The 27,444-nt window shown below is 34.4% G+C and overlaps 1 protein-coding gene across 3 annotated transcripts in view; it reads left to right on the top strand.

The window, feature by feature from the left end:
- Positions 1-22,632, top strand: part of NOX4 (NADPH oxidase 4) — a 146,364-nt gene extending 123,732 nt beyond the window's left edge. For all 3 annotated transcript variants that reach the window (XM_082340468.1, XM_082340467.1, XM_082340469.1), the window contains 5 exons: positions 893-1,012; positions 2,545-2,653; positions 6,954-7,022; positions 8,407-8,507; positions 18,622-22,632. In XM_082340468.1, coding sequence (XP_082196594.1) covers positions 893-1,012; positions 2,545-2,653; positions 6,954-7,022; positions 8,407-8,507; positions 18,622-18,742 — 520 coding nt within the window. In that variant the 3' untranslated portion in view covers positions 18,743-22,632. The remainder of the gene's footprint in view (positions 1-892; positions 1,013-2,544; positions 2,654-6,953; positions 7,023-8,406; positions 8,508-18,621) is intronic.
- Positions 22,633-27,444: the final 4,812 nt, after the last annotated feature.

Raw genomic sequence — 27,444 nt, 5'->3', positions numbered from 1 at the left:
GAAAACAAACTTATGGTTACCAAAGGGGAAGGGGGGAAGGGATAAATTAGGAGCTTAGTATTAACATATACACACTACTATATATAAAGTAGGTAACCAACAAGGACTTACTGTATAACCCAGGGAACTATACTCAATATTTTGTAATAACCTATAAGGGAAAATAATCTGAAAAAGAATAGATACATGTATATGTATAACTGAATCACTGGAAACTAACACAACATTGTAAATCAACTATACTTCAATCAAAAAAAAAAGCAAGAAAGAATGGGAGGATGAATACTGAGTGAACGATTTTCAAGTTTCACTGTAGTTAAGAAGGATTTCACACACATACACACACATACACACATACATTTGAATATACAATCACAAGTAGAGTAATCAGAGATTCCTTTGAGATTGTGCTCTGGCTATTTCTATACTAATAAACCTAACCAGGGCAAGAAGAGGAACAGGCTTAGTTTCTTTTCTGTTCACATGGTAAAGGTTTCAGGAAATATTTCTGCTGCTGTCTTTACCATGGAGAATAATATTATTGAATTTAGACACAATAAAACAAGATATTTTAATTTAGTCCAATATAGTAATAAAATAGATCAAAGCTTTAACTAGTCCTTCGCTAACTATCATGGTCCTATATACATTTCCCTACACTTTAAATGAATGCTTCCCTCAAAATAGGCATGCTGTGAAACAGATGTGCTTGTGTTAATATTGACAGTTCATAAACAACACTTCTTGTTCCTTTAAGCTTATCACTATGAGAAACAATGAAATGAGGCCCGAGCCATCACAAAGCCTAGACACTAGATTTATCATGTTTGCCACATATTATAGAAATTTAACTCATTTTCATTTTTTCCACCTTTGTCTGCCTTGCCTACAGGCTCTACATTGATGGTCCCTTTGGAAGTCCATTTGAAGACTCACTGAACTATGAGGTTAGCCTCTGCGTGGCTGGAGGCATTGGAGTAACTCCTTTTGCGTCAATACTCAACACTCTGCTGTATGTCATTTTGATCCATTATGTTAGTCCAAGTAGAGAACTGTCAATATTTCAGGCAGCTCTCTTTCAGTAAGAAGTAATTCCTTCCAGAATTCTTTTACTTATTGTTCAAGGAACTCCATTTACTGACTGATAAGGGGAATAACTGAGTGATTCTCAATACGTGGTCTGTGGCTTTCAGCGTGTTCTCTTGTAGAATAACGTCAGTATCACAATTATGCATCCCTCTGTCCTTTTCCTCTGTTAAAGTCATTCCACCAGCCTCTGTTTCTTTACTTCCTCATCAGGGGCAAGTGGCATTACTAATGCATTTAGTCAACAAATATTTTTGAGCACCTATGTGCCGATTGATCTTATAGTTTCTGGTAATACAGCAATGACTAAAGAGAGTCTCTGCTCTTAAAAAGTTTACATTCAAATGGGGCAGAAAGAAAATAAACCAGTGAAAAATTCATAAATAACATTATTTCAGAAAATATTAGAACTATGATGAAGAGAAGAGAGATTAATGGGATATAGAAATAAAGGGCCCAGGTTATTTTAGATGTATGGTCAGGGAAAGCCTTTCTGAGGAGATGACAAATGAGCACATCATTCCTTGGTCTGTTACTCAGCAAATTTATAACAGACTGAAGAATAAAAATTTCAAAGGTAAGATTGCTTAACCAGGATATACTTATTCAGTTATTTTAGTTCTAGGATTATAAGCAAAAATTAATGGACAGTAATTGTCATGAAACCCACAAACAAAATCTATTCTGTTCACTTTTCAAGAAAACACAATTTGCATTAAAAGTTTGTTTTATGAAGTACTAAAAAAGAAGTAATAAGTTGAAGTGATGTGTTTGAATGATATTTTATTTCAATTTTAAATACTTGATATAAATTTGGGACTTTTTTGGAGGTTCTTAGAAAAAAAACTATATTCCAAACCAGAAATTGTTTCTGAAAACATTTTGCAAGTTATTTGGACACCTAAAGTTTAAAAAAAGGAAGAATATTTTCTTAACCTCACGCCTACTTCATAATTATAAGGAGGAATCCAGACTTGGAATTGTGAGTTGCTAGAATGCATTACATAGTAAGTGGTTGTGAAATCTCTTTCTTTAACAACCAACTTTCTGGAATGGTTTTGGTTCATTTTGCCTGGAAGCCAGGGCAAGATGACCATTGGAGCCCTGCTGAGTGATAGAATTCACTGAAAATAGAGAACTGTTTTTTTCCTGAGATGCAGAGCTGATATTATTCTAATCCAGGAGTTTAGTGTATTGCCTTCAAATGGAAATGGGTGATATGCATATAATATCCACAAGCATGAACACTTAAATTCATGGAGTATAGCATATCTTTGAGTCAGTATATTGCATTTTAAATAAATTTGGGAGTTAAAGTAAGTGGTATGTCAGATGCTAGAATGTAAATGACTGTTTTTTCTATAGGTTGCTTACTAATGAGAAGCAAAATTTCAAGTATATAGGGATTCTTAATTTTTTTGCCATCATAATCACTATCATGTTATTTTAATTTTAAAGGGATGAGTGGAAACCATACAGGCTTAGAAGACTGTATTTTATTTGGGTGTGCAGAGACATCCAGTCCTTCCGTTGGTTTGCAGACTTACTATGTGTGTTGTATAACAAGGTAAAATTAGGTTTGTTTTTACTTTTGCGGCTTTCTAAATTTAAAATAAATTATTTTATTTCAAATTGTAAAAGTAATAAGTGCTCGCTATAGAATAAACCAGAAAATATGCAGATAAGTTGGGAGGAGGAAAGAAAAATCCCTTAAACTTAAAAAAAAAAAAAGAGGTAACATCTGTTAATAATTTGGTACACATCTTTTCAGATATTGGTATCTGTGAATTTGTGTGTGTATCTAGAACATGTTTTAACATGGAATGTTTTAACATAGAAATGTATGCATATGGCTGGTGATGTATGCATATAGGATACATATGCATGCAAATGTGAATGCATATGAGATTGTAACAGAGGACAGATAGAGGAAAACATCAACAGGCAATTACTATTACACCTTTCATCCTTTGTTCTAGTAGCTCTTATCTCTTATCTCTACCTTTGATATTCCAAGTTAGATCATCAGCAGACTTTTGGCACAGTATACAGAATTTCAAAAATCCCAAATTCTAAGTTTTATTCCTTACAGAGATGAAAGCAGGCATTTTCGTCTATCCTACATGTAACCTGTTACTTATCTATTAATGTATCTATCTTTATTTTTTAAGTCATTCAAGTAATACACATATGCATCTTTGCTACAAATTTTTCTAATAATCCACATGAAGCAAAATCCCCACCCAATCTGTGTAACCAGATGTAACTCACGAGCATTCTATACATTCTACCATACTATTTGTATTGTTCTGCACATTGCTTTCTATAAACTTATTACTATCTAACCAGACACAAAAGGACAACTGTTGTGTGGTTCCTCTTATATAAGGCACCTAGAGTAGTCTAATTCATAGAGACAAAAAGTAGAGTGGTGGTTGCCAGGTTTCCAGGAAGGACAAATGGGGAGTTACTGTTTAATGGGCACAGAGTTTCAGATTGGGAAGATGAAGAAGTTCTGAAAATGGATTGGTGGTGATGGTTGCACAACAATGTGAATGTATTTAATGCTAATCAACTGTATACTTAAAAAACGGTTAAAATGATCAGTCTTATGCTATGTATATTTTACCACAATAAAAAAAAAAGTGCAGATTCCTGGGGCTCACCAAGGGCCTGCTAAATCAGGAGAAAAAAAAAGGGAGAGATGAGAAGCCATTGATTGGATTTGAGCATACGTATATGATTGTAGATCATCTTGAGAGTGTGTGTGTGAATATACCAAGCCTCGGGGTACTGCAGTTTCTAGAGGGGCAGAAGATGAGTGATAAGTCAGTAAAGGAGATTGGTCAGAGTGGCCAGTGAGGTAGTAGGAAACCAAGAGGTAGTTCTATCCCTGAGGTAAGGGAGAAAAATCTTTCAAGAAGAGCATACCACTCTCAAATGTGTGGATATTTTTTCTAGGTTAATGCCTGAGGCTGGACTTCCTGAGTTGGAGGCTCTGAGGACTTTGGGAGTGAATTTAAATTTTTAACGTATACTAAAAAAATGTCCCCCAAGGAGGCTAAAACAATTTACATTTCCACCAAAGAATATAAGAGAAATTTATTCCAAACATTACCTTACCAATCTTTCAAATTTCTATCCATCTCTTAAACAGTGGCATCTCACTGTATTTTTCCCTGAATGTTAGTGAGATTGAACTTCTCTCCCTGTGCTTACCAAACACTTGTATTACTTCTCAGATTTCCTAATTCTACCTTTGCCTGTTTTTCTAGTTTAAAAAAATTGTTTTGAACTGATAGAGAACCTATACTTTTTTTAATAAAACGCTGTAATTGGATCCAAGATGTGGGAAGGCACATTTGAATAATAGATGCTTTATAAGGCAAGTAGCAGGGCAGGAAAGGAATAAAGGAAAGAAAAAAATATAAATTGCTGGACATTCGAAGTAGTTCAATCTTAAGATTTCTTCTCAAATTTTTTGGTGGATATGCTTTACCCTTAGGATTCCATGGAGTAAATAATATGAAAGATTAAAACTAGTATAAATAGTGTGGTGGTGATTATCTCTACACACACCTCTGTACACCTGTTTCTATTTTTCACATCAAGAGGATGAACACTGGTCCTTCAATTGTGCCTCTGAGGAAGATGTTAAAAAGAAGTCTTTTTTTATTTTCTGTGTTTGCAACTGAGTTACCAAGTTCAGTGTGTTTGTGTGTGTGTGTGTGTTTCTTTAGTAGATACTATTGCTTGTTTTCAATGAGGGATAAGTTAAAATGGAGACATTGAAATCATTAGGTACATTATTTAAGTCTGCATACTTCTCTCTGGAGGCTGTGGGCACCAAACACGTTATTTTTTTTCTTTTTGTTTAAATTAATTTTTATTGGAGTATCGTTGATTTACAGTGTTGTGTTAGTTTCTACTGCACAGCAAAATAAATCGGCTATACATAGACATATATCCCCTCTTTTTTGGATTTCCTTGCCTTTTAGGTCACCACAGTGCATTAAGTAGAGTTCCCTGTGCTATACAGTATGTTCTCATTAGTTAAGAGAAAAACAAATCTTGTATATTAACATACGAGCATATATGTGGAATCTAGAAAAATGGTATAGATGATCTTACTTCCAAACAGCAGTTATTGATGCAGGAGTTATTGGGGTGATCTCAGAGGAGCATCCTGGTAGACATTTAAGACAAAAATCAATGCAAGTCATGTGTTTTGTGAGGTGCTATCCATTACTGGCACCTGGAAATTCCTGTTTCCTCACAATTAAAATTCATAAACCCTGATTCAATTCCTGAAGGGCCATAAAATGACTTTAGTGTTTGGGTATAACTTGAGGCAGCTGTGGTATGGAATTTAATGATTATATTTTAAGACTATTATGGGTGCTGAGAATCATCACTTATCACTTTAAAAGTAAAATATGTTTTTATTGGGATTTTATAACTTAGAGTTGCCACCTGTCAGAAAATGTATAGTTTTAGATCTGGAAGAAACCTGTAGGATAATGTCATTCAACTCTATCATTGTCCTGATGGAGAAACTGAGGCCCTTTATAAGTTGAGTAACTCCCTAGATATCTCAAGGTCATACAGTGATGGCAGTAGAAACAAGTCTCTAGCCACCTGCCAGGTGCCCTTACTATTATAAAGGGTGCCGGAGGAGTGATGTAACCTCACTTAATTACTCCCTGTTTGCAAAATGACTTCTTTTGCATTCCTGAACCTTCTATTTTGAGCCCCAATATATATTCATTAAAAAATTATTACTTTCACACTCTGTAAAAACAGTACTTGAAATCAATTGATCCTTTTGCTGCAATAAGGTCCAGCAAAGCCATACCATCTCCAGCAAACCTACTATGCCCACTGATGCTCAAGAAATAGTTTGGCTGTTGAAGAAGTGTTGGTCTCTGCTAAGCCTTCCCTCAGGTTCTACACATCAGATACTCACCTCTGTTCTCCAGAGCACACCATGATTATTGTGTTCCTTCCTTCTCTTCTACGTTTTTTTTTTTTTTTTTTTTGACGTTTTGACTCCTTTTCCTTATCTTTCAGCATCTCCTTATTTCAGGGTGGTGAAAGGAAGCCTTAAGAATAATACTATTTTTTTAAATGTAGATTTCAGAAGTCAGGATTCAGTCAGAGCAAGGCCAGAGTCATTAGCAGATTCATTTTTGCCTTCTGGTAAAAGGATGTCTATGGGGACAAAACCCTTTTACCCCCTTTGTTGAATTCATTTTTCTTCAGATAGTTTTCTTTGTCAGTTTATTTTTCAAGATTTCAAAATGTTTGAGAGCTTTTCCAGACTATTTTATTTTGGCAGGTATATTTGCTGCCTTATACATTTTTATACAAGGGAAACCCGTGCTGAATAAGAAGAAGGTAGGAACTGGAACCAGGTTTTGTTTGTTTTGTGTTTTGTGATTCCTAGCATGCCTATTAAATATCACTTTTTACTTTTAAAAATTCATATTCTTTCTGAGTGAACTTTTGAGTAAAATTTAGAGGCTCTTAGGGAATCAAATAAGAAATAATTGGGGAGGATTTAGGGGAATATTAGGGTAACATATAGCGTGTTTGATTTTGTATCTATGAAGATAACAGAGAACTAATCCTGTCCACTACCTCCATCATAACTAATTAAACCAGTAGGTGACAGGTTATTAATGCTAGAATCTGCCATGTCTGTGGTACATATATATGTATATATATATGTACATTTGCTCGTAGATGTTGGCTGTGATAAGACACGATACATCTTAACAAATCGTAGAATCACATATGTTAGGATAGGAGAGAGTCTGTGTATACAGAACAAATTTTAATGTCTATTTACTTTCATGTCCTGTCAGTTTTGGCAAGAGAACAGACCTGACTATGTCAACATCCAGCTGTACCTCAGTCAGACAGATGGGTTACAGGTATGTGATTCGATGTTATTGTAAATTAAACAAGCCTCTTGAGAATAGAAGATTTACTGTAGGGGCTGTGTGGAAGAAAATTTCTGCAGGTGGTTTGAAGAGACGTTTCCCAGAGGAAAGCCTGTTTTGGAATGTATCCAGCAAACTCATGGCTTGCCCTTGAAGTCAACCGTATTCTCCCTTTCACAGGGAGCTGGAACAGACCTTTGAGTTCACCTCTCTTCTCTCCACAGTTGCCTCATCTAGAGATGAGGACATAAGCGAATAGTCTTGTGATTATGTTCATCGAGGGGAGGTTTTATGTGGAGAGAGAAAATAAGATCATACACAATTAAGCTTGTTTCTCTTCAAGGGAAACTAAATAAAGTAACAGTCATCACGCATTATTTACTTCACTGCTAGACGCTGTGCTGAGCATTTCATATACGTTATCTCATGTAATTCCAACATATTCAAGAGGTAAATGATTTTGCAATCCCCATATCATAGATGAAGAAACTGTTTACAGACAACATTGAAGAGCTGTATGGCCGTATAAACCTGAGCATGAATGCTTTCACAAGTTTTATTGTAGTATTTTCCATCATACGTTTTCTGTAATAGTTTGAATACAAAACATGAATGCTTGTCAGTTACTTTGAAACTAATCTAAGCCTATTTTTTTAGTCAGATTTCTACCCTACTTGGTATGTAAAAACATTTTATTTTATACTCTCATGAAGCAAGTCAGTATCATTATTCCTAATGGTTTCGCTGTAATTAAGGTACAGAGCATATATTACATCTGATTCTCAGTTTGTCTGCCTGGGACTCAGACACTTTCTCCTCTCTTCTCACTTCACTCTCTTTATCACCAATTCAGATCTAATAGTCTGTTAATTGCAAGCACCAGTACATTAGAAGTTGTTTCTTGATAGATCCCAAATTTGGAGCTCTTCTGTTTTAGGCTATCATGTCCAGGATCATTTCCCCAAATTTATGGTGACAATTTACAGTATTTTACTCATATAATGAGCCAAATATGATCACTTTGCAGTACAAAAACGCTTCAATAAAGCTTATGTGCTGCGCCTTTTTTGAGAGTAAGCAATTAGAATGCATTCTTTAACGCTGCAGTTGCTTAAAAATGATGCAACTAACTGAAGTCTAGGAAAATCAACCATTTGTAATAATGGCATTCAAGAAGGTAATGGATTTTAAAGGGAAAGAGGGAGGAAATGATGCTTGTAAATGACTTTACCTAATAGGTTGCCATATGATACTTATATTCTTTATATCACAGCAATTTGTTAGAAAGCCACAGCACCAGCAAAGATGATGTTAGAGAAATGGGTTATTTGTCCAACTCTGTGTCATATAAAATATAGTGCTTTCTTTTTGGCAGAAGATAATTGGAGAAAAATATCAAGCACTGAATTCGAGACTTTTTATTGGACGTCCTCGGTGGAAACTTCTGTTTAATGAAATAGCAAAATATAACAGAGGGTAAGTACTATTCCTCAAAAAATTTATGTGGCTAATGATCAAATTAAAATATTCCCAAGTCATCACGTGAAGTTTTTAAAGATTACTTAGTAATGGGTTTACAAATTACAGAGTCACTTAAACCCTCAATTATCACTACCAAAGGAGGAAGCAAGGCAGGAACCACCTCAAGCATCTGTAATGCCAAATACTCAAAATTTGGCTTAAAAATAGTCTATTTATGAACTAGACTCTCCTACCTACTTTTAAATTTACATAGATCCATATTATAAAGGGTGTTTATTCCAATAGCATAAATCAGATAATCATTGGGAAAGTTTTTTTAAATCACGTTAGCAAGCGAGGGAGCTCTTCAAGTAGTTCTAACAGTGAACGCACTTAAAAATCAGATTTTTGGTACCTTTTTACCAGAATGAATACATTTCTTAAAACTGTTAGTTTTTAAAACTCTTTAATATGCAGTCTCTAAATCAGAAATATTACCAAACATATTTTTTTCTTTGAAGCTATAATTCTATAAAGAATTCTAGCATTATGGGCTATATGTCTATGATCTGAAGCGATACAGTTGAAGGAAAGCATTCATTTTGGGGCACAGACTAGGGAGCCGGTTTGTCTTCTGTAAAATTATCATAGTGCAGGGCAAAGGTCTATAAGAATTTTAAAAGCATTTTGAAAACCATATACCCACTCACACATTTTAAAGTTGGCATCAAAAAAGTTTCATCATAAGTTTAAATAGTTCCAAAGGCTATAATTTCTAACATACTGCAGATATTGACATTTTAAAATTAATGTAACTCTTTTAAACATATCTACTGGAATCTAAATATCATAGTTTCTTGATACCAACCTCGTATATTTGTATGTTTTGTAGCTTTCACTATCAGTTAGAAATTTTACATCACTCTTTTGTCTAGTTGAACTTGTATTTCTATCCTGTTTATCCTGCAGAATTTTATTAAAATTCAATGTAATTTTACACTTGAACTAATCATACTTTTGTTGCTAAACTAAACACACCTGCAATAAGAATGTATATAAACAGAAGATTTAATTTTTAAAATTTCCTGTGACTCTAAGGCACCAGTGATCATCGTTTTCTTCTAGATTGAATTATGCTACAATTATTAGCATATATTTGATTAAGTCATAATTTTAAAAATACATTTTGATAAATATAAAAAGGGTATTTGATTGTAAATGAATGAGGCAGCTTATTCGATGGAGAGTTTGTTTAAAGCCCCGATTTATAAATTTATGGATGAATGTGATCTACTGAAATAATCATGGATTCATCATGGCGTTTGGCTTCATCTTCAGAGATTTTGTTTTAGGAATCATGGTGTGAAGCCCCAGAAGCAAAATCTACAAAGGAATACAGTGACCCGTGTAATTCAGATTTCAACCATGTTTGAAAGCACTCCTAGATTTCCTTCCCTTGATGAAGTAATTTGGGTTAAAGAGGAAAGCATTATTTGGAAAGCAGAGGTCCTTTGTAATATTCAGGGCCCTAGTTAAAGGTGAACTACAGAATAAAGAAAAAAGTCAACCCAGTTTTTGTTATATTTCTTTCCCTTTCTCCAGAATCATCCACCTTAGATGTGATCATCTTGTCATACTCACCTGGGTCTTGCTATGCACCACAGACTCCGTCCTCCCTAATGACATTTAACTGACTTCTGGCAAGCGTTCTTTTGTTAGTTTTCATAGTATAGTGCTGAAAACTTTGATAGTTTGTTTCTTTGTTTTGCTTGTTTGTTTTTGCTCAGTTCTGAAACCAAACCCCCAAACAGTAGAGGATCATTTGCAAGAAATTACATTGGGATTTTTGGTTTCTTTGGTTAGTTCTCAAGAGTCCTCATTTGTTACACTGTTCATATTGAGAGGGATTTTGTATGCTTATTTGGTTGTTTGTTCATTTTCTTTAAACAGCAAAGCTTATTTAAGAAGAGCAAGTGTGCACCATCTATGGTTGACATTTTGTACACTTTCAGTTTGTGTATCTGCTCTGGGCAGGCACCTCAAATGCATTATTTTTTGAAGGATTTTTATGTAGCGTAGCTAGGAAAAGAATGGATCAACGTCTTAAGGTTTGTTAACTGGAAAAAGGCACTCTTTAAATAGAAGACTTCATTTTAGATGTAAAATTTTGGTTAACTTCATGTACATAAATTGCTGAGAGAATATAAAGAGATAAAAATAGAGAAGAGAGGCATATTAATTTGCACACATGTATGAGAGTGGTCTCTTCCTTGTATGTCTTTTTAAAAATTATTTATTATACCTGAGATCCAGTTTCCTGTTATTTATAGTAAAAATGCATATCATACCTTAACTTAGTTGAATGTATGCATCATGGAAAGGGAGAAGTAAAGAACTTTACGTGGCCTTTGGAGTAGGGAAAACTCTTCTGGGATTGATGCCTGAGATATATCTATATTTTACTGCCACATGGTGTTTTAAAAACAAAACAGATTAAGGATACCTAGGTTTGGTCTCTTACATTTGCTCCTGTGTCCCTGGGTCAAGTCACTCGACCCTTCTGTATCTGTAATACAAGGAGTGAATAATCCCTAAGGCATGAATAAGCTTTCATTATATGAGATCACACACTTTAAAAATGAATGGAAAAACGAGTATCGGTATAATAGGAAAATATTCACCAATATGTTGAACATTTATGGAACTAGTTCCCAACATCTGCCCCCAAACAACATCCTCTGCTAGCATCTAAGTCTATCTCTACCCATCTCTACAGAGTTTTTGTAGATAAATCTCTAGATGATTGTTGGATTGCAGCAACCTAATCAAAATTAGTGCAAATTAATTACAAAGGTTAATTAAAAGTTGTAGGATTTCATTGTTAGTGAAAGTGACATTGGGGAGCTCCTCAAATTACACAAACAAACATCTCCTAGAGTTAAACTAGTTAATAGTTGGAAAACAAAATGTAAAAAAGAAAATGATCATATACGGTGCTTTAAAAATAATGATTTTATTATGAAGAATTTAAGATAAGCCTTTAGGAAATTTGGAAAATTTGAAAATCTAACTCTATATTTGCCCTATGAAAGCCAAAAAAGAAAATAATGGTATCTTATTGTCATAATGCAGTGTTGACAGAGACTGTATACAGACAGCCAAAATGTCTCATTCCCTTTTCATCTTAATGAAAACGGCACTATGACTTTTTTTTATTTTTGGTGGTATAAATTCAGTAGTTCAGTTTTATTCATTTTAAGTAATCCATTGTGTCTAGCTCTGGTTTTGATAGTAACCTAAATTTTATTAAGTGTAAGAGTTTATTTTCATACTTTTTTATTATTTTCTTTCTTCTCACTTTGGGTTTAATTAGCTCTTCTTTTACTAGTTACTTAAGGTGGAACCGTAGGTCACTGATTTTAGATCATTGTTCTTTCATAATAAAAGTGTTTAATACTATAAATTTTCCTCTAAACACCACTTTAGCTACATACCACAAATTTTGATATGTTTTATTTTCATTTTTATATAAGTCAAAATATTTTTTAAATTACCATGTGAATTCTTTTTTGACCCATTGGTTATGTAGAAGTATGTTGTTTAATTTCCAAATATAGGGGTATTTGTTCTTGATTTCTGGTTCAAATGGGTTTTAAGAAAATATACTCCTTGTTATTTCAATCCTTTAAAATTTATTGAGACCTGTTTTACTGCCCAGAATATGGTCTGTGTTGGTGAATGTTCCATGGGCACTAAAAACGAATTTGTATTCCATTGTTTTGGGGTAGAATACCCTATAAATATCAATCAGTTCCAGTTGGTTGATAGTGGTATTTAAGTCTTCAGTACACTTACTGATTTTCTGTCTACTTGTTCTGTCAATTTCCAAAAGAAGAGTGTTGAAGTCATTAACTATAATTCTAGATTTGTCTGTCTTTACAGTTCTATCAGTTTTTGATACATGTATTTTGAAGTTTTTTAGTTCTAGGGTTTAGTTGTAGTGTTTAAACTATTTACATCTTACTATTATATTGCATTCATTACAAAATAAATTACATTTTATCATCACATAGATTAAAAATATTCTTCATTTTTCCAGCTTTGTTGAAAAATAACTGACTTATAATATTGTATACAGTATAACAATTTGATATGTATATGTTGCAAAATGACTACCACAATAAAGTTAACATATCTATCACCTCAAATAATTACAAATTTTGTGTTTGTGTGATGAGAACTTTTAAGATCTACTGTCTTCCCAACTTTCAAATATACAATAAGTATTGTTAACTATAGTCACCATGCTGTCCATTACATCCTAGAACTTATTCCTCTTGTAACTATAAGTTTGTAACCCTTTGTCAGTCTTCAGTCATACCCTACCTCCTCCATCTGCCTCTGGCACCCTCCAATCTGCTCTGTGTTTCTATGAGTTTGGGTTTTTTCGATTCCGCAAATGAGTGAGATCATACATTTGTCTTTCTTTGTCTGATTTATTGCGCTAACCATGATGCCCTCAAGGTTCATCCATGTTGTTGCAAATAAGAGGATTTTCTTCTTTTTTATGGCTGAATAATATTTCAGTGTGTGTGTATCACATCACATCGCATTTTCTTTGTCCATTCATCTATCTATGGACACTAAGGTTGTTTCCATGTCTTGACTATTCTAGATAATGCTGCAATAAACATAGGAGTGCAGATAACACTTCAAGAGAGTGATTTCATTTCCTATGGATATATACACAGTAGAGGGATTGTTGTATCATATGATAGTTTTATTTTTAATTTTTTGAGATACCGCCATACTATTTCCCATACTGGTTATACCAATTTACATTCCCACCAGTAGTGTACAAGGGTTTCCTTTTCTCCACAACCTCGCCAACATTTAAAAAGTAAAAATGAATGAATAGACATTGTAAAAATGTCTATTCAGTTGTTCTGCCTTTTTTTAACTGTGTTGTTTTTGTTTTTCTTTTGATATTGAGTTTTATGAGCTGTTTATATATTTTGAATATTAACCCCTTATCAGTCATATCATTTGCAATTATTTTCTCCCATTCAATAGGTTGTCTTTTCATTTTGTGGATGGTATCCTTTGCTGTGCAAAAGCTTTTCACTTTAATTAGGTCCTGTTTATTTTTACTTTTGTTTCCTTTGCCTTAGGATATAGATCCTAAAGCATACTGCTATGATTTACGTCAAAGAACGTTCTGCCTATTTTTCCTTCTAGGAGTTTTATGGTTTCTGGTCTTATATTTAGGTCTTTAATCTAATTTGAGATTCTTTTTGTATGTGGTGTGAGAAAAGCCTCTAATTTCATTCTTTTTACATGTAACTGTACAGTTTTCCCAGCACCACAAACCAAATTCAACAATACATTAAAAGGAGCATACACCATCATCAAGTGGTATTTATCCAAGGCATTGCAAGGATGGTTCAGTATCTTTATATCAACCAATGTGATACACTGCATTAACAGATTGAAGAATAAAAATTATATGATCATCTCAATAGATACAGAAAAAGCTTTTGACAAAATTCAGCATCCATTTATGATAAAAACTCTCCAAAAAGTGGGTATAGAGGGAACATACCTCAACATAATAAAGGCCCTATATAATAAGCCCACAGCTAATATCTTACTCAATGGTGAAAAGCTGAAAGAGTTTCCTCTTATTGGATTATTATTATTATTTTTTTGCTAGCGAGTTATATGAATTTCTTATATATTTTACATATTAACCCCTTATCAGATATGTAGTTTGCAAATATGTTCTCCCATTCCCTAGCTTGCCTTTTCATTTTGTTGATCATTTCTTTTGCTATGCAGAAGCTTCTTACTTTGATGTAGTCCCACTTATTTATTTTTGCTTTTGTTGCTTGTATTTTTGGTGTCAGTTTCATGAAATTATTGCCAAGACCACTGTCAAAGAGTTTTTTCCTCTGTGTTTTCTTCTAAGATTTGATGGTTTAAAGTCTTATATTCAAGTCTTATTTCCTTTAGAGTTAATTTTTGGGAGTAGAGTGAGATAGGGTGCAGTTCCATTCTTTTGCATGTGAATATCCAGTTTTCCCAACATCATGAATTGGAGACAGTATCTTTTCCTCATTGAGTTTTCTTGGCTTCTGTGGATTGTGTTACAGTCCAACAGTTTACTGTTGCTTTCTATTTATCTCATTTGTTCTTTCCTTTTTTCTTTCTTTCTTTACTTTCTTTTCAATTAGTGTTGTTTTATGATTCCATCTTTTTCTCCTAAAGTGACATATTAGCCATGCCTCTCTGTTTGACTTTAGTTATTTCTTTAAGGAATTGGTTCCCAAGTTGCAATCCTTGGACTAGCATCACCTGGCAACTTGTTGGAAAACCAAATTCTTGGAGCCATATCCAAGATCTGCTGAATCAGAGGATCTAGGAATAGGGCCTTGCTATCTGTGGTCTGTGAAGTGCCTTAGGTGATGCTGATGAAGCTGAAATTGGAGAAGCATTGCTCTAGGTCTACGGTGTACACCATTAGCTTATCACAGTGTACTTCAAATAATATTATACTACCTCATGTACTTCCATTCACCCTGCATCTCTTTGGCTGTTGTTCTTATTCATCTTTCTTCTACATATACTATAAACTCCATAATGTATTGTTATTACTTTTGTTTTAAATATCAATTATATTTTAAAGAGATTAAAAATTAGACAAAATAAATATACAGTGTATTTATTCACAGATTCACCATTTTGGTGTCCTTCGTAGCTTTGGGAAGATTCACATGTCTATCTGATTTCATTCTCCTTCCCGACGAATTCCCTTTATATACCTCATAGTGCTAGTTTGCTGGTGATGAATTCCCTCACCTTTTGTTAGAAAAGTTTACATTCTATCTTCAATTTTGAAAGTTATTTTTGTTTGGTATAGAATTTGCTTGATATAGAATAGTTGCTTTTTTTTTTTTTTTTGTCTTTCAGCACTTTGAAGATTTCACTTCATTGCCTTCAGACTTAAATAGTTTGTGACAAGAAGTCTATCCTTCATCTTCTGTTTATTATTTGTAGTGTGTCTCTGCCCCAACCCTCTGTCAGCTGCTTTTGTGTTATTCTCTTTGTAACTGGTTTCCAGAGTTTTATTATAACTTGCCTTATGTTGTTATGTGTGTGTGCGTGCATATTCTCCTTGGAGTTCATTAGATCGTTGGATCTGTTTGTTTTCATCAAATTTGTAAAAATTTTGGTAATTATTTCTTCAAATATTTTTTTCTCTTTCCCTGTGTCTTCTTTTATGTTGAGACTATGATTACATATATGAAAGACTGGTTGGTATTGTCCCACAGGACCTTGAGGCTCTTTTCACTTTTCTGCCCAATTTTTGTTCTCTGTGTGCTTCCATTTGGATATATTCTACTGCTATATCTTCAAGTTTACTTATCCTTTCTTCTTCAGTGCTTATTCTTCTGTTAACCCATCAGTATATTTATCATTTTAAATATTGCATTTAATCTCTAGCATTTCCACTTAGGCCTTTAAAAAATCTTTTTTCCTTTCTCATCATGTCGATGTTTTTCTTTGAACATATGAAACATGTTTCTCATCACTGTTTCAGTGACCTTGTCTAATAATTCCATCATTTCTGTCATTCTCGTCCCATTTCTATTGACTTATCTTTCTTCTTGTATTAGTTTGCTAGGACTTCCATAATAAAATCCCACAGGCTTGATGGATTAAACAATAGAAGTTTATATTCGCACTATTCTGAAGGCTAGAAGTCTAAGATTAAGATGCTAGCAGGGTGATTTCCTCTGAGACCTCTCCTTGGCTTTCAGATGACTACCCTCTTGCTGCCTCTTCACATGGTCAGTCTTTTATCTGCATGTGTGTCTCTAGTGTCTCTTTAATTTCCTCCTCTTACAAAGACACTAGTCAGATTGCAATAGGGTCCACCCTAACAACATCGCTCTATCTTAATTACATCTTTAAAGGCCCAATCTCCAAATACAGCCACATTCCGGAATACTGAGAGTTAGAGTTTCAACCTATGAATTTGGGGAAGGGAACAAAATTCAACCCATAACACTTCTAGTTATAGTTCATAATTTCTTGCTATACACATTCCTGGTAATTTTTTATTAAATGCTATACACTTTGAAGTTTAGACATCAAACTCCAAATTTTTATTTATTCTTTTCAGTATTGTTGGAATTGTTTTTGGCATACAGTTTTGTTACTTGGATTCAGTTTGATCTTTTTTCTTTTTTAATTTATTGATTTTATTATTTATTTTGGCTGCATTGCGTCTTCGTTGCTGCGTGCAGGCTTTCTCTAGTTGCGGCGAGTGGGGGCTACTCTTCGTTGCGGTGTGCAGGCTTCTCGTTGAGTGGCTTTTCTTGTTGTGGAGCACGGGCTCATGGGCTCTAGAGCACAGGCTCAGTAGTTGTGGTGCACGGGCTTAGTTGCGCCGCGGCATGTGGGATCTTCCCAGACCAAGGCTCAAACCCATGTCCCCTGCATTGGCAGGCGGATTCTTAACCACTGCACCACCAGGGAAGTCCGTCAGTTTGATCTTTTCAAGGCTTGCTTTTAAGCTTTGTTAGTATGAGTCCAGAGCAGCCTCCAATCTGGGCTAATTTTACCAACATCCTCCCTACCCTTTGCAAATAAGGTAATAACTTTTTGAGTACACTATCCATTGCCAATGTATTATATATAGAGCTTTCCATTTTGGCTTGTGGGAATATGAATTGTTGACAGCCTTGCGTAAACTCAGAGTTGTTTGGCCTACTGCTCCTTGGTAGTTCTCTACCCAGTTTCACATGGTTTCCTCTAACACATGAGGAGATTAGTACTCAGCCAAAGACTTGAGGATACTCCTCTGCAGATCTCCAGAGCTTCTTTCTTTTGATATCAAGTTCTAGCTGCTTTGGCCTTCGTGAACTCCATTCTTTTTCTCTTTAACTCAGTAAGACCGCCAGTCTCTGCATGAGTTTCCCTCTTCTGTGCTACAGCTTCTAAATTGCCTTCAGGCAACAAGAAGAGATAGCTGTCGGGCTCACCTTGTTTTTTCTTTTTTTCTCAGGGATCACAGTTCTGTGCTGCCTGTTGTCCAGTATCTGAAAATAATTTTTTCATATGTTATTTGTTTTGTCCTATTTTTTTAATGCAGGAGGGTAAATCTAGTCCCTATTTCTCCATCATGGCTGCAAGTAAAAGTTTATTTTGTAGTTCTTTGTTTCATTTTTCAAGGTGAAAAATTTTAATAAAACTTTTTTCAGTATTTATTATAAATTTTGGTACCCATTTAAATGGATTCACTGTCTTTTTTTCAGCAACAATTATTCTCAGATAATGAATACATACTGGATTTGTCCAAGATATGATAAGAATTGTCAATCATTTTGATATCATAGGAAGAATTCAATGCAAATCAACAAACTTTGCAGGAAATCAATGTGAAATAGTAATCATTTTGTGGGATTTATTTATTCTATTTGTTAGGGATATGTATAATTTATCTACCAAAATTTTATGTTAGCAAATAATAAAACCTGCTTGGTATTTGTTACAATTATTGTGGCACATAAATAAAAAAGAAAATGTATCCAGATTAGTATGCATTTTGTTTTAATGTAGATATAAATTAGTCACTTAAAATTATCCTTTCAAATTGGTAAGAGCTTTCCTTTCTTTATGCTTATTCACCACTTCCCATGAAAATCCATGGGATCTTTAGGGGGAAAAAATGTCTGTAAAACATTTAGCATGAGAAGAACTGATATGGTCCAGGGTGGATAGAAATCTATTCATATGTCAAATGTGGAGCAGTTGACATCTATCAATTGCTGCTCTTGACTTCGTTTCTGCCCTCATCAATGACATGCAGACTGCTCACTCTGTCTGATAACAAACAAATACGTGCTCATAGTTATATTCTTTGAATGATCTTGATCTCTAGCATGAAAAGCATGAGGTAAATAAAATATTTTCCCGGTGGTCACTTATATTTGGTAATAATTGGAAAATTATTTGTATGCAAAGCAGCAAGAAATTAACTTTGTTAACACCTTAAACATGCTACTAAAAGATACTTCTTGTCATGTTCTACCTAATTTTCCATTTTCTCCCTTTGTCTTTCCAGGAAAACAGTTGGTGTTTTTTGCTGTGGACCTAATTCAATTTCTAAGACTCTTCATAAACTGAGTAATCAAAACAACTCATATGGGACAAGATTCGAATACAATAAAGAATCTTTCAGCTGAAAACCTTTGAGATGAACAAGGACTTTAAAGAAGGAATGAGTGCAATTTCTAAGACTTTGAAATGCAGCTGGATCAAACAACTGTGTCATGCCAAAGTGTAGCAAGGTTTTCTTATTTATGATTATTTAAAATGGAAATGCAGAGAATGTGGCAAGATGACAGGTCACATTACATGTTTAATCTGGAAACCAAAGAGGCCCTGAAGAATATTTGATGTGATTATTCACTTTTCACTGCTCAAATTAAAAGAAAACTATTAGATGCACACTGTTGATTTTTATGGCAGATTCAAGAACTCCCTAGTAAGGTGTTGCTCACTGAGAGGCTGATAGCTTTGGTCCTCTTTAAATTGTTTTTGGTTGAACAAATGCAAGATTGAACAAAATTAAAAATTCATTGAAACTCAGATTACATTTTCTACATGAGTATAAACAGAGAAGCTTTGAGTTAGAAAAACTCCAGGTAATTATACTAGAAGTCTGAAAATACAGCACAGGACGCCATTGATACGGGTACTTTGTGTCAGTATCTAATCTTGCTCACTACTGATGCTAATACCTCTACTTAATATCCGTAGACTTTATGCTCAATGAACCTTTTGCAGATGTTGATATAATACCTATTTTTATATTTTTCTTTCTTCTTTGTTCCTTAGTCTAGGGAAATCTGCCCTCCCTTGGCATGTGTTAGACACAATGATTTAATTGGTCCTTTCTATCCCCAATTTATTTAATCTATTACTATTGCATTTTAATGAGGAAAATATCATTACTATAAATTATAAAGGAACATATAGACTAATAACTTTTTTCCTTTTTCAGCATTTTGGCCTCTATTATTTTTATTTACCTTTTTTCCCAGTGCAGTTTATCATAGCCTCTTAAGGGGCTTTGTTTAGTTTGCACTTTGAAGACCAAAGGGTGTTATGTCTGCCAGGGTCACTGAGATATAATTTCTCTCTCTTTTGTCACACATTGGTTTATGCTGGAGACATTGAAAGTGTAGTCACAACCCTGAATAGGAAACCTATATTTTACTCTTTATACAGGAGGGAATACTTTATTTGCTTATTGAAATTTAAGTGCAGAATCAAGAATATTATTGTTGCACTGTCTGATATTCTGGGTCCTGATAAAGAATTACTGAATTTAAAGTCACTGATAGGACTGTGCTGTGTGATCCTATCAGTTTCTGCTCCCCGGCCATTATATTCTCGGCTCAGAGAATATAACTCACTACCTTAAAAATTAAGGCATTTCTACAATTTAGTGATTTTCTTTTGTAGACATCTATCAATTGCTATCAAATATAGCACATTGCTGAAATCAGCAGTGTGGTTTGTCGTGCCTTTGCTAAAATTTTGCATGATATAACATAACATGATAGATGCTACTGTCATTTTTTAGCTCTGATTCACCAGCAGCAATCAAGCATGTTAAACCATCTAGCATTAAATGCCCATGAACATATTACTTACAGCTATTTCTTCCTCTCCTTGGAACTCTTTCTTCTCCTTCTCCGGAAGGAAAGTGAGTCAGAAAAAGATATGGGAAATGTGCAATGTTCCTGCAGATTTAGCTCTGAAGGCATATTTAATAACCAGTACATCTTGGCAACACTTTCTAAAATAAAAATAATTTTCATAAAAACACATAACAGGAAAAACTAGTAAAAAGAAACTTGAGTTAGTACAGGCTTGATATGCAACACTCTTTACTAATTATAATTTATTTATGTGATTATATTAATACACCTCATTTTAGTAAAACTGGTGGAAAACTTTTCAAGAAGAATGATCTTTCCAAGTAGGTCTGCTATACTAGATGAGCTTCTTTGCCTATTTTAAATTCTAGTGGATATTCCAACGTTGAGTGTTAAACATAGGTAATTTTTGCTTCTGTAAGTAGGAATGAAACTAAGACTTCGTCATGTATGTACAAGAGAACTTTGTTTTGTTTTGACGGATTCTTTCTCTGGGGCTAATTCTTGTTGGACCAATCTTAACACAGTAATTTTAATGGCAATAAATGTTAAAATTGAAAAGGTATCCTTGAAATCTCTATAAGCTGACTTTACATTTGCAACAAATAAAGCAGGCAGAGTTTCTTCACAAGATGACACAAGTTTAAGAAACATAATTTATTTGAGTGTGCACTAGCATGAGTGGCCGTAAGGATCTCAGTTCTGGGGCTGTCGATGACACTGGCTAGTGGTGTAACTGTGGCAATTGCTCCTCACTCTGGGATGAAGACTTCTCATTCAGACGAGGTCAGTAGTTAGCAGTCTTTTTAGTAATGTATATTTTTGAGAACCTGATTAAAATGAATACTATGACACACCTACAAAGTATTACATATAATTTTGGGGGGCCCACAATCTCCAAAAGCAAGGATTCCTTTTTAAGAAACTCTAAACAAATAATCATCATTATAGATGTTTTTTTTTAATCCTATGCCTTTCTGTTCTCTGATTTTTTGGATGAAACTATCCTTTTTTTATAGGATTATACTAAGACATGAACTATATGGACAAAGGAAAGGAAATTATATGCCCCAAAACAAAGAATCCAATGGAATCTTCCATGCAGTTTTTAATCTTTTTTGGGTCTCCTGTTTTATGTAAGGGAATGCTGTGGTTTTTACATATCAATAATAATACTAAACTCAGATTCACATACACACACACCCCAGACATACATTTAGGGCTTGTTTTCTGGAGTTTTTTTTTTTAATTTTTTTGTTTTTTTAAATTCAAGTTAAAAGTAAAATGACTGATAGTTTTTTTATTTAGTGACTTTAAATGCCAGTAGGGTGATTGTGATAGTGCAAGCACTTAAAACAAAAAAATAAAAGCAATGTAGACAAAGCTTAGGCTGAACTGACTTAATCCATATGTCCATGTTACTTGTAACCCCCTAAATCAGTGTTTACTTGGAGCATTCACAGCAAGTAATGGATTTAAATTATAAATCATTGTTAAAGAGGCTTGCTAGAAGTAAGCGGGCCATGGTTGTCATCAACAGATAATGTTAGTGCTAAAGAATGTTCATTATATTAAGGAGGAAAAATTTTAAGTAAAAAAAAATTTGTTTCTTTTTTCCTTAAGGATGGTAAACTCAGCTGAACAGTGATTTTTTTTCTAAACAAACCGTGAGACACATTTTAAAGTGCTACTCCTGACAAACAGATTCTTTTTCTTGTGCTGTCCAGGATACTTTCATATCCGGTTATATTATAGAAACATAAAATGCTGAAGTTGGGAGTACTCTTATTTTGCAGTTGAGGAATCTGAGACCCAAAGGGAGATGGAAGCTTGCTTCAAGTCGTCCACTGAGTTTGTCACAGTGTGGAAACTGGAGTCCAGCTTTTCTAATCTCTGCTACTGAAAAGGACTTTCCCCCTCCCTGTGACATAAACATCTATTAAGTCACAGCTGTTAGTTTGAATCTCCTATAAACTCTATTTAGTGCTACATGGAAAATAAAGTATGAGTGTTAATTCCAGATTCAGATACAGAAAATAAGTCTTTTTCCCTATATATCTTCTGATTATAATTTGTTAGTCTTATATGTTTTGCTTATTAGAACCTATTTCTAGATAATCACTTTTAAAATATGACAATTGTGATAAAGGGATTATATTCTCCAGAAGTTTGTAGTGGAGAAATATGTAATAGTATAGTTTCTAGGAAATGCTAATATTGTAATTTTAAATTGATTGATAGATAGAAGTCATAACCTCACCAGCTTTCTAACCACCCAAGGAAATGTTGATATTAAAACAAATGACTGTTGTTCTCTATTCACATGACCATAACATGCTTCTTGTTCAGGAGAAGAAAGTCAACTTTTTGTAAACTCTTGAGACAAGAAATAAATGAAATCAAGCATAGTGAGATCGACACTTACTTCAGCTACCACAGAACAATGAGAACTCGCCATTTCCTTCTGTCTAAATCTCCCCTCCATTACCCCAACTTCTTTATTTCATTCTGTAGTATTCTCAAAGGACAGAGTTGCAAAAGCTAGCTAGATGAGGTTTTGCAAAGAAAAGAAGCAGACTTCCAATACTTAGCAAAGAAAGGTCCATTAAGGGAAAAGAGAAAAAAGGCCATGTGAATCACTTAAAATTAGCAGAGTTAAGCAATGTTGTTTTAGAACACACACCAGTAATTTTTTTGAAGCAAATACACAGAATTTTTATTTTCTCCTATACAAAAGTTTGATATTCTTCCTTATAGAATCTGAAAATAGATTTTTTTAATTGTATTTTATACTGTTGCAAAATCCCCAATAATGTTAATGCAGTATCTTAATACTGCAATTTAAGAATCAGTAAGGGCAGGAAATGCCTCATAGGAGCAAAACTAGGAGGGAAAAAAAGGGAGTCAGAGAAAGAGAAATTGTTTAACAGATCAGGACACGATTATGCTTTTTTTCATAACGTAGATTCTCAAATGTGGGCAAACTAGCTATTACTCTGGTTTGGGAAAATGTAGAGAATGTAGTGTTTGGTTTGTTTTTAGGAATCCTTTCACATTTTCATTGCTACTAGAATTTTAGCAGAAGCTTTACTTTTTTTTTTTTTTTAAGTTATTTTGGACTTTTTATTTATTTATTTATTTATTTATTTGCTGTGTTGGGTCTTCGTTTCTGTGCGAGGGCTTTCTCCAGTTGTGGCAAGCGGGGGCCACTCTTCATCGCGGTGCGCGGGCCTCTCATTATCGCGGCCTCTCTTGTTGCGGAGCACGGGCTCCAGACGCGCAGGCTCAGTAGTTGTGGCTCCCGGGCCTAGTTGCTCCGCGGCATGTGGGATCTTCCCAGACCAGGGCTCGAACCCGTGTCCTCTGCATTGTCAGGCAGATTCTCAACCACTGCGCCACCAGGGAAGCCTAGAAGCTTTACTTTTGAATAGAATTATATTTGGCTTCTATAAGAATTAGAGTTTGATGAGCTACTGGTGGACCTGGAGACAACCCCAATATTTAGGTGAGAACCAGCACCACATAAATGCTCTAGTATATGTGGCAATAAAGAAGCGGAGGCGGCCATGCACTGCTGCAGCTACATACACTGCACATTGATGTTCTGTCATTGCAAGGTCATATTTCTCAGCGCTTATCCTTCCACCCAGGGAATGAAATCTTCCTAACAACGCAGATGCTGAGAAAGATATTCTCTCTGCTGTAGCATAACAGTGTATCTGTTCAGCTATATCAGCACATTCATCTGAACCTAGTTATCATTTCAGGATGACTATATAATTCATTTTACTGGTGAGAAATATCCACAAGGCATAAAAATGGGAGCCTTGCTTGCGCCACTGGCTAGGGAGAAAGCAGTTAAATCTTCCAGGGTATCCTCTCCAGCTGAGCCTTAAGGAATGCAAAATACCTTGCCACACATGTGTTGGAATGTGACCTGGGTTGCACTCCATTCTCTGTGATTAGATGTGCTACACAGTTTATTCTACAAACTCCCAGGGACTATCCAGATAAGGAAAATACCAGCTCTTGAGTCAGCTTGGCGTCTTTAATCACATAACTTGGTACCCACTCGGTACAATTACATCCGTATTTAAAGATGGCGATTATCTGCTTGCCAAATGGCGTTAGCAGGAAACTGTCTTTATGTTCTTCTCTTTTCATTAAAATTTAATTTAAATTCAGAGTTGGGAAACGTAGAAAGCACTTTAAAAAGTGGAAATAATTGACGGCAGTTCTTCCCAAGAGTGTGCCAGTTTCATCATTTTATTCAGCCACCTCCAATGTGTGGAGTGAACAGGATCCTGGGTTAGAAATCAGAAGACTTGTAGCCTTTACCCCTGGAAAGTATTAGACCATGTGCACAAAAATAGGAATAATATTTACCTCTGCTAAACTTACAGGGATGCACTAGGGCAAGAATGTGGGAGAGACGAGGAAAGGGTGATGAAGAAGGATACACTTCCTGAGCAAATCTTTCTTAATAGGTTTTTTGATAGCACAGTCAAAATAAAACACTACTCCAAGAGAGTGAAAACACAGGCTTTTCTGAGTCGCACTCCATTGTAACTGAAAGAACTAATATTTGTATTTTCAGGGCAAGTAAAGAAGTACTCACAAGCAAACTGGCACCACTATCTCTCTTTGTTCTTCTGAGATTTCCATAAACAAAGTCACCTGTTTGTCCAGTATAACTGCCCTCTGAATTCCTCTTGACTATTTTTGGTCAGGCCCAATGTGGCTGGAGATAGCTGTATTGATCTATGACAGTTGAGCTAAGAATTGCTGGAGGGTGCTATAAGTCACTTTCTTATTTAAGGTTTGATGGAGAAAAAAGCAGGTGTTTTTGAGACATCCTACTGGATTAAAACCAAGGCCTTTATCTTAGAACTAGAAATAATTCTAAAAAAGAAAAAAAACACTGCATCATAGCTATTTTTTCCTAGATGGAAATAAATTAATTTATCTTTTTCTTACTCTTAACAAAGATACTTTGTATCATATATTTTCATCAAAGCTTACACTATTTTATAGATATTTGTATTTAAATTATGAATGTGCATGTGTATGTGAGAGAGAATATTTTTACGATGGATTGAAGGAAAATTGCCTATATGAAAATTACATTCTGCAATAATGTGTAATGATACTTTCCATCTTTCATTAATAAGCATTCAATGGCGGCAGGTTCACAATTGGAGGACGTATAGTCCACTCATCACAATATGAGACACTCAGCATTCTAAGTGTGGCATTTGATTCTTGTTGGGCTAAATGGAAGTGTGAGTTTACGCGGTGCTGGGGAAGAAGCACTAACTCAGATTCAATATTTGTAAAGAATTGGAAAAATTACACTTACTTTTATATGTAATTGTATTGTTGTAAAGTTATGGTACATTTATAGAAAACCTTCATTGTTTTCCTAAACAAATAAAGGTTGGATAAATATTCTTAAAATTCCTTTCATTGTAAACTAATTGCTCACCTTTGGCAGTAATAATCAAGAATTTTTCCAGGATTTTGAGTGTGTCAGTATTGTTTTCATCCTAATGAAAGACCAGATGATCACACTAGTCTTACTTGTGAAGATATTAAACAAGTAATATTTAAGAAATGTCGCTTTGAAAAATTTTGAACGTGGTGTAGTAACAAGCTTGTCAACACTCTTGTAACTTTCAGTTCAGCAGTGTGTATAATTGGGAATCATGGAATTCTAATCTCTAAATTTACTATGCTGGGTTTGGGATTTGGATTTTATCTTTGGTTTCTTTGTTTTTTGGTATTATTCTCAAATCTCATAATTGTGCTTATTAAAACATTGAAATATTTAAACAATTTTAAGATGTCAAAACTATACATATTCCTCTTCATAAAAATTAATAAAATATAATATGTTCATTATGAATTCTAAATGTTTCATAGTTGATCACTGAGGATTTCTATTTTACCTAAACATTGACTATACTGTAAATATTTACACCTATATAGAAGCTTCTGCTTAAAGGATTTTGTTTATTTTTTCCAATATATCACCATCTCCCTTTTTTGAAATTTGTGCATTACACAAAATAAAGAATAATAAGACAATAACTCACAGGTATGTCTGACATTTACATAGGTGGAATATAAGCCGTTTGCTCTGTCTTATTTTTTACACCTGTGTTCCAGTACCATCTGAAAACTAGCTGTGTGACTTCCCCATCAGAAAAATGCACCCCAGAATTTTCTCTAAGATTTATTCCATTTTGTGTTTCTGTGTTGGCTGTGAACACAGAATTTATTCCCTTTTAGAGTGGACAGAATGAGTAAAAATGCTTCAGTATACATGATCATGGTCACATTTAGATCCTAAGGTATGCATAATTGGAAAAACTTCTTGCATCAGCATGATGAAAAGATACTTGCTTCAGAGTATAAGACATTATGCTATCTGCATCTCTTAAATGTATGCTCTTGATATTAAATTATTTTTCATTGTCTTCTTTAATCTAGAAGTCATTCGTGGATCACATAAGATGCCACAGTGCTCTAATTTATAGAGCTTTTAGGAGTGGTGACTTGTTTGTAGGGTTTAAGCAGGTTACTTCACTACGTGGTACTGCATTTTTCTCAGTCAATTCCTACCACGTTACAATCTTTCAAGTGATTTATTTTCAGGGAATCTGCTTTCCTGAGGTGGTGTCTTGCCTCCTGTATTTTGCCAAGCTGTCATGCGTACTGTAATGGGCATTCCAATAGGTCAAGTTCAAATGCATTTAAAAAGCAAAATTAGCAGTTATGTGCTTGCATTCCCCGTGTGCATTATTTGATTTGTGTCACAATGGGGTCATGAGTGCATGTTTTAATAGCATTAGTGTTGTAAAATTACTCATCAGCAGTGGCCAGTGGGGAAAGAACACAAAAGATAATTGGGAAAAAATATTTTGGGGCGTGTGCAAATCAAGGAGACTTTGATGCAAACCTCAATTCTGAAGATTAAAAGTTCCTCTAAAATGCCTTCCCTTATTCATATTGATTACCTTGTTGTCAGGAATGTGTTTGCCAGAGCTCAAAAATATGAAAATGTGTGACAGTAAAAGTTTCTCATCAGACTTTTTATTAGGCAATGAAATATATAAGAAATCTTTTTTAAGTGGCTTGTGTTGCAGAGGCCCTGTTTGCAGCTTGGTGATAAATATGTCATCAACCGGGAGATATAAGCAAATATCCAAAGCTGGTTT

Source organism: Balaenoptera borealis (genome assembly GCF_965194805.1).
Source record: "Balaenoptera borealis genome assembly, chromosome: 11".
NCBI lineage: Eukaryota > Metazoa > Chordata > Mammalia > Artiodactyla > Balaenopteridae > Balaenoptera > Balaenoptera borealis.
This window is presented reverse-complemented; position numbering and strand designations above follow the sequence as displayed.